Genomic DNA, 16,073 nt, shown 5'->3' with positions numbered 1-16,073 from the left:
TAATGAAGGTTCCTTCCTATCTCTGATCCCACTGAATCTTTACAACCACGTGGAACACTGGGGGTTACCACTCTCATTTTAGAGATGAGGAAACTGCAGCTCGGAGCTATCACATGACTTGTCCTCGCTCGGCCGTCTGGAAGGAGATAGACCTGGGGTTTGAGCCCAAGTCCTGACTTTGAGCCCAGTGTTCTTCCCACCCTATCAGGCAGCAGCCCTTCCAAGGTAGCAGATTCTTCCAGCCCCAGGAGCTCGAGCCTGAGGAGGACCAAGCGGTGGGTGGGGAATACTGAGCAGGGGCTGACAGAGGTGCTCGCCGTCCCATCCAGAAAAGGCTCAAGGATGCTCGATTTCCCCAGGAATTCTTGAAAGGAAGCAACCGTTCCTATTGGTCTCTTCAGGAAACCCTGATCATGTCTCAGAAACTCTGAAGAGAAAGGGAGTCTGTGGTCTACAGGATGGATGGATGGATGGATGGGTGTGTGTGTGTGTGTGTGTGTGTGTAAATATAGGAGGGCTCCACTGTGCTCCATGATGAGGATGTAGGAGATATAAACACAGCCCCCTTAATGGTCAAAGTGTCCTCATCCAGCCCAGGATTGCAGAGAACTGGCCATAAAGACTCCTCCCTTCCCTCAAGAATCCCTAGAACTTGTGGGGCACAGTGAGAAAAGCAGGCCCAAAGTACCACCCCCACCACCTCCAGGAAGAAGAGGGACCCCTCATCTGAGTAGCTTTTCCCTGCCCCTCTCCTCACATACACACTCATCTCACCATCCTCGGCTACTGCCTCTACCACTCAGTCATCCATCTCTGCCCCTCCCAGCCCCCCTTCTCAGCCCCACACTATCTGACTTATATGTAGGGGAGAAATCTGAGTTAAAAGGCCTACTGCTTAATTCATTACAAGTAAATTGGATGATATTGATAGATGACTCTGGTCAGCAGGATTTTCCTGACTAAACTAGCTTCCTCGGGGTTGGCAATTATCGGTGCATAATAATTGTGTGTTGAACTAATTGATTAATTAATTATGGGAGAATCCTTGATCTCCATAAGAGAAATGACCATCTCTGGTGTGGGAGAGGCTAGAAGGGCAGCAGGAGACAAAAGTAAGTTTAGATTCCTGTTTGATAAAGACCAAAGAGTCATATGTATAATTTTAAAATTATATACAGTATCTCATACCACAAGGCTACTACTGGAAGGAAGGGAAAATAGTCCTCTTTCCCACCCCCTGACAGGTCCTACTCCTGAAAGATACCAGATTCAAATCTTTTAGGTGTTTCTTCTGGCGTTTCAATCCATATTTCTCCAAAACATGCTTTACCACCATCTCACAATTCATTAGAGCCTCATTTCAAGTATCTGCTGATTCCTGGTCTCCTGTTCATGTTTTACCGTAATCCCTGGAAAAAGTTGGCGGGAAGCCTGAGGGGCAGGAGAGGTGCCAGGCTTGTTGACTGATAGGAGCCTTAAATATCAGTATCTGTAGGTCTTTCCGTTTGACCTCTCAGTGTTCCCAGGAAGAAATCCTCCAGAACCCTGCAAGAGGGTGTAGAGCCTGGTCACTAGAATCCTAGGGGCCGAGCAGGGGGAGAGAGCAGAGGGTCTGACTGTTATGCAGGCAGATCCCACAAGATCCCCATTTCTGATGGTCCCCACCCCTTAGCTGTGCTTGGTGTCCTTGTGTCTGAAGCCTTCATGGGTCAGCCTCCCTAAAAGTAAACTGCTGGTCTTGGGAAGGCTGTTTGAAATGGGGGTAAAAATCTGGAATCTAATTCCCTCTTTTATAAACTTCTAAACACTCCTCCTGTTTCAGTACACCAGCACCTTGACCCTCAGAGGCCCCTGGTATCTCTGATTCCTGAGCTTTACTGAACTTTGTCTTCCGACGCTCCCTTTGCAGGCACTTGTCATTGCTGAGAAAGCAGAAACTCCAGCAGATCCTATTCCTCTATCTGCTAGTCCATCTTCCACCGCGTGACATATCTTGTCCTCTATGGCCCCCTCTCCCCTTCATTTTCTCCTTGTAGGTTTATATGTTCCTCCTGCTCCCCTTTACTCTTATGGTAGCTGGGTTTGGGAAAGAAGTAGAGATAAATGTATGTCTCCACACCACTGTGTTTAATCACATCTCTGCTTTCTTTTTTGCTCAGCACTTTCTCATGTACCAGTGTGAGGGCACCTAGTTATGTTTTCTTGTCTCTCTCTCCCCAGTAGGTTGGAAGGACAGGAATCGAATCTTACCTGTATTTTTATATCCCTAGAGTCTAGTGCAGGGTCTGGTATACAACAGGCACTCATTAGATATGTGCTGAATGATTGGATAAGCAAACTGGTCTCAGTCTGCCCCTCTCTAAAGTGTGGCTTTGGAGTCATGGTGTCCAACTTTCTGTGCTTCTGTGATTGGGGAGAAGGTCCCACTAAGGGATAGGGGTGGTCCCTTGGGCTGTAGCAACCGTGCTACTTCTAGAAGAAGGTGGCCTCAGGATTGCATCTCAGAAGAACCACCTCCGCAGGTCTTCCCTCCTGTGTTTCAGGGAGCAGTGTGTGCCCAGCCCTGCCCACCGGGGACGTTCGGCCAGAACTGCAGCCAGGACTGTCCTTGCCACCATGGAGGGCAGTGTGACCACGTGACTGGGCAGTGCCACTGCACAGCTGGCTACATGGGAGACAGGTAAGGATGCTGTTGGCTATCATCCTTACTGGTCATGCTACTCATTTTCACAGCAGCCTTGCAGACAACAGGTCAGGTTTACCAACCTTCTGCCAGCTTTCCTGTTTCTTTCTCAGAAAGCATTCTGAGTCCTCCTGCCAATCCATCCTTCCTGGCCCTCAGCCTGCTGAGGGCACCCACCTTCCCCCAGCCCAGTGACCCAAGCCTGGAATTTGCATTGACTCACCTGGGGAAAGAGGTGGGCACCTACTACCACCCTCTACTTGCTACCCTCCTGGAGGGAGGCAGCAGCACCGATAATCAAAGAAGTTGAGTGTGCACTCTCAGTTCACACATTTTGCACTATTCTTTTTAGAAGTAGATTTTTATTCCTGATATGAGTTCTGTCAAAAGGATACTGACATCAGTTTGCATCCTCTGAAGGCCTGTGGCCTAAGAGCAGACTGAACAAGGGCGCCAATGTTCTGGAATCAAACTAACCTTGCCAAGTGGATAACCCGTAAAATACATAATGGGAGGGTTACCGGAGTTGTGTGTTTCCCATGGCAAGAGGGATTTCATGATGATAGGGAAGGTGCTCTGGGAGAAGGAGAAATGACAGCCAGGGTGTCTGATGGTGAGTGAATTCAGATTTGGTGGAGGACATTTGTCCACAGAATCCAGGTGAATCTCCTCCCTCTCAGTCTGAACTATATCTGTCTCTTTGAGCAGAGAGATGGGCAGTAGAAAGGAAACTCTCACACCCCTTGTCTGCTTCTGTGGGATCCATGTTTCACCTGGATTTTGTTACTCTGCCTCCCCTGCCCAGGTAACATCAGGAAGCAGGAGTCAGGGCTGAATTAACCAATGAGTCCTTCTGGCTCTGACCAACATAGTGGGGTTCCTCCAACTCTCATTGGAGTCAGCCCCAAATCCTAGTGATACCCAGAAAAGAGATTTTCCATTTTCATCCTGAAGCTTGTTTACCCTAGCCTGGAGCCTTTTAAGCCAGATCTGAGCTCTTGGTGAGCTAGTGTTCATCTCGTGAGCATCCCTGGCGTAGAATGTGGGGTGTGGCATCAGGGGACTCATCCCTCTCTGACCTCTGCTGGAGTCTTCGTCTCTGAGGGAAGAAAGGGAGGCAGGACTGATGTGCTGCATCCACCTCCCTATCCCCTCTGTCTCTCCCAGTGAGAAAATGTGCAGGTTGAGCCACAGGGGCAGGAACTGGAAGACCCTGGAACCAAAACAGGACCCCTTGCCACTTGCACATGATGGCCAACAAAACCCATTCACCATTGGAGACAAGCAGGTTGATAGCTCCAGCTGGCTAGATTCCACACCAGGAGACCCAACCTCATCGGCGCTCTCCATTTCCACCGCCAAGATGTACCAAATGGAGAAATAACCCTAATCCCTCTGGTTGGGACCCGGCCTATGAACCTGAGACAGAGCAAAGCCCCTCAGACCTTAATGTCCTCTGGCAAGCTTTTGCCCATCAACTCCCGAAGAATTAAAAAAGAGGGCCCAGTAGCATTTGGGTTTCCCACCTAAACGGGCTGCCTGGTGTTTAATATTTTGTAAAATTGCCTCCATTTATTTTGTAAGTGACAGCTGCATGAACCCACCCCACATCGTTGCAAGCACATTAAAGTTGAGTGGGTATAATAACGCAGGCCTCCCCGGATAGGCAGAATCCAGTGCAAATTAAACATGAAACGTAACGAGGGTTTTGCAGCTCATTTTGTAATTTAATTGAGCAATGTATCTGGTTGTTAATGGTAATATCGGACACATTAGATTGATATGTTGCAAAGGAAGGATGTTTAAGTAGAAAACTAATTCCTGATGTGATTACCCTTCTGTTCCACAGGCCCCGTTATTAGTGTGCTTTGTGTAAAATTCATTAGCAGTTGTTGCTTGATCTCTAAATAAATAAGTTGTTTAAATTGTGGGTAGGAAAAAAAAGGCTGATTATGTAAATGGATTAGGTTGTCAATATTTCATTTCCAGATTCTTTTTCTGGGGCTACGGAGTGTCACTTTGTAAATATGACATGGGGTGGAGACATGCCCTTCAGAGAAGGGAGCTCACACTCCAGGACTCTCTCTGCTCAATCCTGCCAGAGGGGAGGGAGCAGGAGTGTTCCAGTGGAAGGGGAGAGCCTGGAGGTGTCTCCAGGCTGGGGTCTCTTCCCTGATGGCCTGAGACATCCAGGAGAGGCAACCTGAGTGACTCCCGGGGAAACCCACTATGAGGCAGCACGGGCTGGCAGTGTCCAATTCTTACCTGCACTGTTTCCTCTGCGCCTGCCTTGGTTTCCATCCTCACCCCTTCCACCGTATTCCCCTCTTCCTTCCTCTCTTCTACCTCCCACGTCTTCTCCACGCATCCCCTTCTCTCTTCCCTCTTCCGCTGTTCTTTCCCTCCCTGAGGCTTCAGATGGGCTAAAATGCAGCAAGACTTGCAGGAAGACAATCTGGGTGCTGTGATGAAGAACACTGCTTCCAACTCAGGACTCACCAAGATTTAATAAAGAGGCTAAGGCTGTATTTTTTTTCCCCAACATCTTTTATGGCTCCCCTCTGCCCTGATTATTGTAGAAGATAAATAGAAAACCTGAAAATGGAAAAACATACTCATTAAAGCATTTGTAATTCCGTAAGTCCACTCCATTGTTAACATTTTGGAAGTCTTCCCTTTGAGGCTTTTCATGCCAAAAGGGCTCTGTTAGGAGAACTACAGAAAACAGTATTAACAAGAGTAATAATAAGAACTAACACTGCTTATTGAGCGCTTACCATTCATGGGGCACCTTTCTAAATGTTTATACGCGTTATCTCATTTAATCCTCAAACACATGGTGAGGTTTAATTATTACCATCCCGTTCTGTGATGAGGAAGCAGATGTCAGGGCAGTAAGGCCAGTTCCCCATTCTCCACACCTTTGAAGCAGCATGGGGACACAGACAATCCAAAGTCCATAGGCCATTTCTGTTCGTTTGTCTCTAGGATGCAGGGGTGGCCCATCTCTTTTTCCTCAAATGCCCCCAGGTTTACCGCTTAATTTGTTGCTGTGACAATGAATCTATGTCCGTGCATGCTCATTACTAAGTCATGTCTGACTCTGCGATCCCGTGGACTGTAGCCTGCCAGGCTCCTCTGGCCATGGGACTTTATGTAGTTTGTTATTTAATGGGTACAGAAGTTTCAGTTTGGGAAGATGAAACGGTTCTAGAGATAGATGGTGGTGATGGTTGCACAGCAATGTGTGTTCTATGTACATGCTCGCTCAGTCGTGTCCAGCTCTTTGTGAGCACATGGACGTAGCCCCCCGGGCTCCTCTGTCATGGGATTTCCAGGGCAAGAATACTGGAGTGGGTTGCCATTTCCTCCTCCAAGGGATCTTCCCCACCCAGGGATAGAACCTGCGTCTCTTACATCTTCTACTTTGGCAGGCATATTCTTTATCACTGAGCCACCTGGGAAACCCACACAATATACATGTACTTAATACCACTGTATACTTAAAAATAATTAAAATGGCAAATTTATGTTATCCTTATTTACTGCAGTCAAAAAAAAAAATACACAAAGCCTACAATCAGTGAGATATGATAGTATGAACTCACTCCTGGGGACTGAGGGGAACTGGCCTGGAGAGGGGAACGGCCTAGGATGGTGAAAGCACAGAACACTTCCTGCAGGAGGCAAGGGAGGAGGGGAGGAGGCCATGAGGAAGGGCAGCCAGCCAGGCCCAGGCCCAGAGGATCTGGAAAGGCAGGTAAGGGGGCATGGACTCACCACATACTCTGTTGTCCTGCAGGTGCCAGGAGGAATGCCCCTTGGGGACCTTCGGCTTCCAATGCTCCCAGCGCTGTGACTGCCACAATGGAGGTCAGTGTTCACCCACGTCAGGCGCCTGCGAGTGTGAACCTGGCTACAAAGGCCCGCGCTGCCAGGAGCGGCTGTGCCCTGAGGGCCTGCACGGCCCAGGCTGCAGCTTGCCCTGCCCCTGCGATGCTGACAACACCATTAGGTATGACGTGAGCGGGGACAGGTGAGCCTGGGGACAGGGACTGGGGAGGGCCCTGGTGGAGAGGGGGCTCTCAGAGCACGAGCCACCACCTCCTCCTGGGTTATCTGGGCAGGCAGTGACAGAGCTGGGACCTCAGCAATCACCTTCACTGGCCAGTCTGATCAAAGAAGGGAAAGCCACGGTCACTCAGGCAGTCAAGATGAGGCCTGAGGTCACCTGCTCTGTCCACCACCCCCAGTTGCCAACACTAAACCTGGCTGCTGGCATTGAAAATGGGCCGCACACAGGAGCAAGAGGGTGCCTGGTGACCCCCAGGGAAGCAGGGTGGGAATGGGTGCAGCCATGCAATCCTGGGGGCGCTGAGGCTGACCTTGGGGTACCACAGGCCTCAGGGGCATTTTCCTGGAAAACATTTCCTCTCCACACAGTCCGCATCTAACCAAGTCGTCTCCCAACCCCAAGGGGCCCAGAGACCAAACTACCACGGCAGGAGCACAGGGCTTTAGCCATAGAGGGTCAGTGTTAGCAGAGACCTTAAAAACCAGGATGGCTCACCTGAGGCCTGCAGGGAGTGTCCCCTCTGGCCCTGGCTAGGGTAGAAGAGCAGGAGGGACAGAGGCCAGGCCCGCATCAGGGTCTTGGCTTGGGGCCAGCCTTGCCTTGCTCTCTGCCCTTCAGGGCTCGGGGACACCTGAACTGATGTTGGCCCCACCCCTGCTTCCTGGAAGTGGAGAAGCCAGAGCTGCCCTGGGCCACCTCCCCCAGCTCCCCTCACTTCCCGCTTCCTGCACCAGTTGGCACCGCCCTCTGGTAATAGATGAGGCTGTCAGGCCCCAGATTAAAGCTTCAGATGAGGCTGTTGGGCCCAGATAAATGCTTCCACAGCCTTTTATGTGGTCGACTCTTATTAGAATGATGCAGGGTGAGGGGACTCTCCTTCTCCCCTCGGGCCTGCAGGACAGCTCAGGGGAGGACTAGCTGCCCTGGGCCATGGGTGTTGCTGATGTTTTCAGGCCAGACAGACAGGCCTCTGCCTTATAGCCTTGTCTCTGGGACAGCTAGGACTTAGCCTCAGCTCCTCCTCACTTCCAGCTTTTGCTTCTCCACACATCGCCCAGGAGCCTCTGGTCACTGTAAGCAGAGTCATCTTCCCAAGTGTTACAGCTTAGACAGAATCTGTCCTCAGTCCTTAGTTCCTAGAGCTGAGTGGCTCAGGCAGTGCTGTCTGCAATGGCAGAAAGTTGGAAAGGAAACCATTAACAGGGGGCCTTGGAGCCAATGGAGCTGACCTATATATGACTTAAGCATTGAGTCACTTATTCATTCAACAAACACTGAGAGCCTGCAGGGCCGACCATGAGAAAAGAAGTACCCCTTAACACCTGTCCAGCCCTCAGGAACTTGAGTCTGGAACACATACCCCTCCTCCCCACCCCCACCTCCACCCCCACCCCCCCACCCCCCCCACCTCCACCCCCACCCCCCCCACCACCCCCCCCACCCCCCCCCCCCCCCCCCCCCGCCGCCACACACACGCGCGCACACACATTAAGCATCTTCTACCGTATTTCTTCAAATACAAGACACCACCAGTAGTGAGGCTCTGCTTTATCGTATGTACTGCTACAACTGAACTATGACATACCATTGACTGCATAGCACACACATCAGAGCTATGAAAATGAGGGGCAAAGAGCATCTTAGAAGCAACGAAATATATCTGGCTGGCCCTGTTGTGTCTTGTGCTCGAGTAACTGTGACCAGGGGCTCTGTACAGAAAGCATACTGGTCAGGAAAGTCTTCCTGGAGGAGGTGGCCTCTGGGCTAGGTCTGGAGGGCACAGTGAGAGCTCCCAGGCTCTAAACACAGAGTTTCCACATGGCTGGTTGGGGGCACGGGACAGCTGCCTCAGACTATTCCATGGGTGGATGGGCAGCACCAGGAACCCCAGCCGCCCCCCCCCTCACCCCCCAGCAAGCCTGCTCTGCAGGGAAGCCAAGGGAGGTCTGTGTCAGGGACAGGAAGCAAGACAGTCGCTGAGATCCAGTGCAGGAATAGTCCCTGCCTTGGAGATCCAACCAACCCCCAAATGAAAGAGCTATTGTTTTCTTCCCGTGCCTGAGCAAGCGTGCCCAGCATAATTTACCCCTCCTCTGAAGGAGTCCTCAATGCATTATTAATTTGGAAGGACTCCCTCTTCTCCGTCGCTAATCTCAGCCCATTCAATATTGATGATTATTTGCTTTACTCTCTTTAACACGTGTCACATTTCAGGGGTTGGGAGCAGTAGCACTTCTTAGGCATGGGGGCTCCGAGGGCACCTGGCAGCCAAGCCCCCAGGCCAGGTTCCTCCGGGTCTACTTGACCACCTCCTTTCGGGAGCAGTGTCAGCATGGGCTTGTCCACCTCTGCAGCCTCAGCACTGCACGATGCCTGGCACAGAGCGGACCTTCAGGAAAAAGAATCACTGAATTCATCTTCAACAGCCCATTCCTCTAGGGTGGTTCTGCCCAAGCTCTAATGTTTCACCACTTTTTCCTGGCTCACTGCCCCAGTGACTGAGCCCCCAGCACCCACCAAGTTTTTATTTGGTCTAACTCGAAATTTCTCAGCCTTGCCACTGTGGATGTTTGGGGCTGGATAATTCTTTGCCATGGACGGCTGTCCCGTGCATTGCAGGATGTTTAGCAGCATCCCTGGTCTCTGTCCACTAGATGCCAGAAGCACGCCCCCGGCCCCGAGTTCTGACAACCTGGATGGGTAGGGAGAGGTAGGATTGCCCAAGGTGGAGAACCTCCGATCTCACTCAACCTCTCTCTCGCTGCACTTGGCTTGTTCTCAGGGACACAGAGAACAGCTGTCTTCCTCTGTGTGCACACAGATCACTCCTCTCTTCTCATGAGCCTTTGTCCCATTCTAGAGCCTTCTCTTGGGAGCTAAGAAAAGCAGAGCAATGACTCTAGGACTCCTACTCCTAAGGCAGTTGAGCTGCAGGTTTTGGTGGGTCTGGGACCCCTGGATCCTGGCCTTAGAACTACCTGTGCCTGAGCCAGTGTCCTGATAAGTATAATTTCCCCCTCTCTGTCTCAGTTTCCCAGTCTGTCTATCACCTTCATCAGCCCAGTAATGGTAAAAGTTTTCTTGTGGTCTTTGCAAGCGAAGCTTCCACTCAGCTCCCCAAAAGATGCAGTGTGGGGTCCTCAGCAGCCTTGCCTTGTTGCCCCCCTGGCTTGTGCAAGAGCCCCACCAAGACAGCTTGCAAGGAAAGCCCTGAGCATCTTTCTTAGAGAAACAAAGACCTCCCAACCCTTGACCAAAGAAAACTCTCCTCAGCTTGCCCCAGCCTCTTTCTGCTCTGTGCCCCTCTGGAGAGGACGCTTCAAAGAGGTCGAGCCCCAGTGCCCTGGGAAAGAAAAAGTGGCCAGAGAAATTCCCCAATGCTTCATTCCCTTTATAAGCGCTTTGTAGCACACACAAAGCAGCCTCCCTCCTTCATCAAGGAATAACCTTGAGAAAGCGAGCGCCCGTGTGTCAGCCCTTGTCCATGTCCCCTCCACAATTGGATTGTCATAGACGAATTCCAGCGGCCATGATCGTGGATTACCTGTGAAAGATTTGATTTAGCCAACAGATGCAGCGTTGATAGAAATCTCAGAGCAGCCAGGAGAGGAAAAGGCAGAAAATTCCACCCTGAAAAGATTTCTGTATTGTTCAGCTTTCGACTCCTATTAACTTGTGATTAATCTATGGGAGAAATGGAGAAAGGGGGGTGCGGGGTACTGTGCAAGTGAACCAGCATCAGTGTTTGTGACTTTGCCTGAGCCGAACCAGCGTCGTTTGCCCACCATGTGACCCAAGGGAATGGCTCTGCCACCAGGCAGGGGTGGTGGGGGTGGCGGGGTGGGCAGGGCAGGGGACACCAGGGAGGGGGAGTTGTGACGAAGGTGCTGAGAGCATAGTGATGGCAGTTTTCTGAGTCAATGACTGAGTCAGCGGTCATTCCCCACTGTCTCTTTAAAAGGATTTTTGGAGTTTCTATAACAAGCAACAAGTAATCAAATTAAGAAAATAGAAATTATATTTTTAAAAATAGATATTTAGAGACATGAAGGGAGACAGAAAAAAAATGATTTCAGGTTTGGTTTTGAGCTTTCTGGTTTCTCAGAGTAAAAGGTAAAATTGGTATTGAGATCCAAAACGCCGGTGGGCTGAGACGGAAAGTAGAAATGCAGGAGGGCTCAGAGGCCAATGCTCGCCAGCTCACTGTTCATCTAGTACGCTTTTCAGAGAGTACTCTTTACCCCAGAGCAAGGACCTGTAACAAGGTAGTCTACTGAAGAGAAGGGCAAGAGGGCGCCTGAGGCCCTTCAGAATCTTCAGGGTGGTACAGAGCAGATCGTGGCAGTCAATGCTGCCCAGTCACATGCTTGAATACTTCCAAGCCTGTCAGTCTCCGTGACTGTGGATTGAGCCAGGCCCTCTGACCCTAAATCAAAACTTCAGAGGAGGCCCCTGAAAAGTTGGAACTGAGAGAGGCCATGCCTAAGAGCTTTGCTGGAAGCGTTGATGACGGAGAGGAGTGCTCTGCAACTGTCTATCTGAGAGTCAGGCCCACCGAGGTGGGGCTCCCTGCCCCACGGCACCTGTGCAGGCCACTATCTCCCCTTACAGTGTGGGGGCCAGGGAACCATGAAGGTTGGGAAGTCTTCAGACATCCATCCTTTGCACACATTCTTTTCTATATATTTGTAATGTCATTGCTTTTTACCTGTTTATGAATAGAATAGATGCTCAGTTTGAGAAAGGGAATACATAGAAATTTAAAGAAAATACTCAGAGTCCTTCATAATTTCTCAACCCAGAGGTGAGCACAGAAACCATTTTGTTGTAATTGCTTCATTCTTCATCCATGTCTGTTTCACACTTTTTTCATACTTTAGCTCACGACTTTGTATTGATGAACAGTTTGCTTATTTCATTTACCCTTATGTCATATCATTAAATAGGCTGGAAAACATTTGAGTACTTCTCTACCATGCCTTCATATGAATTGTCATAATTCATTTAACCAGTATCCTGGTGTCAGAGGCAGCATGAGAAGGTGAACAGAACATGGCCAGACAGACCTGGGTTTGAATTCCAGCTGCCACTGAGTTATCTTTGTGACCTTGGGCTGGTCACATAACCTCCAAGTGGCATCTGAAAAATAGAGGCTCTACTGCCTAACTCCCAGGCTTACTTGAAGATTAGAAATATAGGTGTAAAGTGCCTGGTGTTTTAATAGCCTAGTCACATTTTATTTATTATTATTTAAATTACTTCAATTTTCCACTGTTATAAATAATGCTTCGGGGAACATCTCCGTGCATAAATCTTTCTCCACAACTGTGATCATTTCCTGAGGATAGATTCTTAGAAATGGAATTACAAGACCAAAGGGTCTGAATATCTTTAGGACTCCTGATACATAACCCCAAATTGTTTTCTAGAAACCTTTACCAGCATTGAGTACTGTCCATTTAAAATAATAATAATGAAGAAAGTAACTTTACCTTTTCAATAGAGAAAACATGATATCCAGTTGTTGTTTTGACTTGAACAATTAATGAAACTAAACATTTTCCAAAATGATTTTTATCTACTTGTACTTACCATTCAGGAACTGTCTGCTCCTGTCCATCCCTCATTTTCCATGAGAAAATCAGAGCTCCCAGAGGAGAATTGGCTTGGCTGGGCTTCACGCAATTAGTTTGTTCATTAATTCATTTGCCAAATACGTATTAAGTATCTTCCCCGTGCCAGGGACACTGCTGGCCACGGGGGTACGATACAGATGTGAAAGCAACAGACACCCGCACCCCCACCACCATGGAGCTGCCACCTGGTGGGGAGACAGATGATAAACAAGTCAACAGAGAGAAAAGAATTACTTGTAGTAAAAGTGCTATTCATTCCCAAATTCTTAATAGGGCAGTGAATATGAGCCTGGCACTGGGGATCCACCAATGACCTAGGGAGACGAGGCCCATATCCTGTGTGGAACTTTGCAGAACCAAGATTTGTATGTAGGCTCCTCCTGCCAGCCCAGAGTGTGCCTTTCAACCACAGCCCTTGAACTGATCTCCATAGCAGGCAAGCAGATGACACAGGAAATCCAAAAGGCTTGTCTCTACCACCCAGCATCTTCTCCACAGTGTCGGTTTGGGTTCTCCCCGACAGAAGCAGATGCCAAATGCAAGAGGTCTTACTAGGAACACAGCTGTGAGGGAAAAGGGGGAAGGGGCTGGGGAGGCTAGAAAAGCATCAGCTGCAAGGCAGATCTGACCTGTGTGAAGGAAACAGAGGAGGAAGGAAGACTAGATGCAAAGTCTTAAAGTGAAGCACAGTTCGAAGAAAGTTTCACAAGATGGGGAGTCTTTCAGCCGAATTGCCCATCAGAGGAGTCCCAGACTTCCCAGGAATGCGTCGACCTTAATATATTCCTGCTGTGCTCTAGCTGAGAGGAGCCCAGGGGAAGTGTGACCACGGAGAAAACAAAGCCTCCTGCTTTGGTCTCTGTGGATTTGTATCGTAAAGAGCACTTGTTTGAGAGTCAGGAGACCTGTGTCCAATCCTGATTTTGCAATTCCTTGCAATGTGACTTTAGGTAGATTATCTGGATTTCAGACACAGTAGGTGAGGCCATCAGTCAATTGCACTCCCCACAGAAGCTCTAAGAAGAAGGTGGTCACCACACTCAGCATCTCCTCTAACATGAATGCATATTGGCTATTGGATCAGACTCTGCCAGCCACAGGTTGCCCACCTCTCTAGAGGTCATGCCAGGCAGCCCTTGCCTCCAGCCAAGGGTTCTAGCCAGACCAGGGATGGAGATGACCTTACTCAGTCTTAAAGAGCCCTAGCAATGCATGAATGGAGGGTGTCCTCTCCAATATAGACTTTGCCAGAGAGGGGAGGCTACATCTGCCCAGAGGTTCCACTTTAACTCAGCAAACGCTCATTAAGTACCTACGGTATACAGAGCCACTGCATCTCAGTGCAGCCCTCTGGTACCTGCCCACACACTGGGCATCTCCTTTGGGTGCAGAGTGGGTGAAGCTCCAAACCTCATAGTACACAAGGGAAGGACCTGGAAAGGCTGCCTCCTGCTTTGGTCTCTGTATTTGTATTATAAAGAGCACTTGTTTGGGAGTCAGGAGACCTACATCTAATCCTGATTTTGCATTTCCTTGCAATGTAACTTTAGGCAAATTTTCTAACAATTATGAGCCTCAGTTTCTTGGGCTCATAAGACCATGTAACCTTGCCATGTTCTGACAAATAAACAAAACATTAAGCTAAAAAACTTTTTTTAAAGAAAAAGGGACTTCCCTGGTGGTTAAGTGGCTAAGACACCACACTCCCAACGCAGGGGGCCCGGGTTTGATCCTTGGTCAGGGATCTAGATCCCACATTACTGCAACTAAGACAAAGTGAGCCAAATAAATGATAAAAAATAAAATGAAAACATTAAGCAGTTTATCATCAGAGGCTCTTCGATCCTGCACCATGGGCAGACCAAGCCTGGGGTGGGCAGAGGGTGGGACATGGCCGCATTCCTGACCAGACTGTCCTCTCATCCTTCTCTCATCTATTCAGCTGCCACCCCGTGACTGGAGCTTGCACCTGCCAGCCAGGGTGGTCTGGCTACCACTGCAATGAGTCCTGCCCTGTTGGCTACTATGGTGATGGGTGCCAGCTGCCTTGCACCTGTCAGAACGGTGCCGACTGCCACAGCATCACTGGGAGCTGCACTTGTGCCCCAGGCTTCATGGTAAGATGGGAGGGGGCTCCCATGGCCTCTCTGCCCACCCCCGCCCCCACAGAGGAGGAGAGGGGCCAGAATCAGGGAGTGCGGCCCTGTGCCCAGGGATGAAGAATGAGTGTCTGCGTGGGCCACTTGGAGTCTATGACCAGAGAGCTGCCAAGGCTGTTCTCCAAGGCCAGTCCTGCTGAGGTTTGTAACTACAAAATGTAATGGAAGGAAGGTGTCTTTCCATTGTCTCCTCACCCTGGAACACCAGTTGTCTTCTTTGTACCCAGCTCCTGTCTGTCCATATACTGTGTACGTAGTATTGTTCCATCCTAATAACCACAGAGCACGTAATAACCACCAGACTTTGTATTTTGCTTTATTTCACCCACGTTTGCTGCTGGAGCTTCTTGATTATCCATTTTTAGTGGTTGCATAACACAGCAGGAGTTGATGGACCCCCATGATCCTCAGCTATTCCTTTAGTGCTGAATACTGAGTTGTTTCCAAAGTTCACAACACATGTGCAGTGAGCATCTTCCTACAAAGGCTTTTCCCCTCCTGTTGAATTAGTTCCTTAGGGTGACTTCCCAGGGTCAGTGGGCATAATATATTTACGGCTCTTGATGGATGTTGCCATATTATTCTCTCAAGGGTTATATAAATCTACAGTGCTACCAGTCGTGTATGCATGTACCTATCAAAACAGCTCTGCTGACGTTCTTTTCTTGTTTTAATTTTTGCTAATTATATAGCTAGAAAATGGCTCCTCAATATTGCTCTAATTTGCATTTCTCTGATTACTAGGGAGAGTAAAACCTTTTCCCTGCTTGTTTGTTTACTATTTGTATTTCCTCATGAATTATGCTGCTCTTTTTGAAGTTTGATTCCAGGGAGCTTGACATTGCAAGCAGAATCCTGTTCAAAGGTGGTGCATGCCCAGTGAATGTGAGAACCCATACATTCAGGGGACCCCCGTGGTCATAATTTTATGCTATAGAAAGTGGTTTGTGTAGTCCAAAGTCAGGCCTTTGGAAAGAGCCCAGGGTCCCATCTTGGCTGTCCTACTCACCAAATGTGTGACCCAGGGCCAGCGAGTTAACCTCTCTCAGGATCGGTTTCCTGACCTGTGGAATGGGACACCTGCCTTGCAATGTTGCTGTTAGATGTAGAAATGGGCTATATGGAGTACCTTCCCTCGGTGCTTCTTAGACTTTAGTGAACTCAGAAACCAGCCGTGGACCTTGTTAAGTGTAGGTTCTGATGCAGTAGACCTGAGGCCTATGGTTCTGCATTTCTAACATGCTCCCAGGAGATGACAGTGCTGCTTTGAGTAGGAAGGGGATGGCGCTCAACTGGGGCTGCCCATTGTAATCACCTGGAGAACTTTACAAATACTAATGCCTGGCCACCCTCCTGGAGATGCTGATACACTTGGTCTGGGTGTGGTCTGGTTGGCAGTGTGCTGCCAAGGTGATCCAAAGACCTGCAAGGAAGCCCTTGTCATGATGTGAGAGTGCAGGTTTGCCTGGTGGCGATGTCTTTTGTGGGCAGGTTTCCCCTGGTCTATAGAACAAAACTCT

At 49.3% G+C, this 16,073-nt stretch overlaps 1 protein-coding gene across 10 annotated transcripts in view; it reads left to right on the top strand.

Annotated features, from left to right (window-relative positions):
* Positions 1-16,073, top strand: part of MEGF11 (multiple EGF like domains 11) — a 392,757-nt gene that overhangs the window by 308,630 nt on the left and 68,054 nt on the right. For all 10 annotated transcript variants that reach the window (XR_011568729.1, XM_070796933.1, XM_070796931.1 and 7 more), the window contains exons 8-10: positions 2,544-2,680; positions 6,486-6,698; positions 14,337-14,511. Coding sequence is in view for 9 of the 10 variants with exons in the window: in XM_070796933.1 (XP_070653034.1) it covers positions 2,544-2,680; positions 6,486-6,698; positions 14,337-14,511 (525 nt within the window). In the remaining variant the exon portion in view is untranslated. The remainder of the gene's footprint in view (positions 1-2,543; positions 2,681-6,485; positions 6,699-14,336; positions 14,512-16,073) is intronic.

The sequence above is a fragment of the Bos indicus genome, chromosome 10 (genome assembly GCF_029378745.1).
Source record: "Bos indicus isolate NIAB-ARS_2022 breed Sahiwal x Tharparkar chromosome 10, NIAB-ARS_B.indTharparkar_mat_pri_1.0, whole genome shotgun sequence".
Classification (NCBI taxonomy): Eukaryota; Metazoa; Chordata; class Mammalia; order Artiodactyla; family Bovidae; genus Bos; species Bos indicus.
This window is presented reverse-complemented; position numbering and strand designations above follow the sequence as displayed.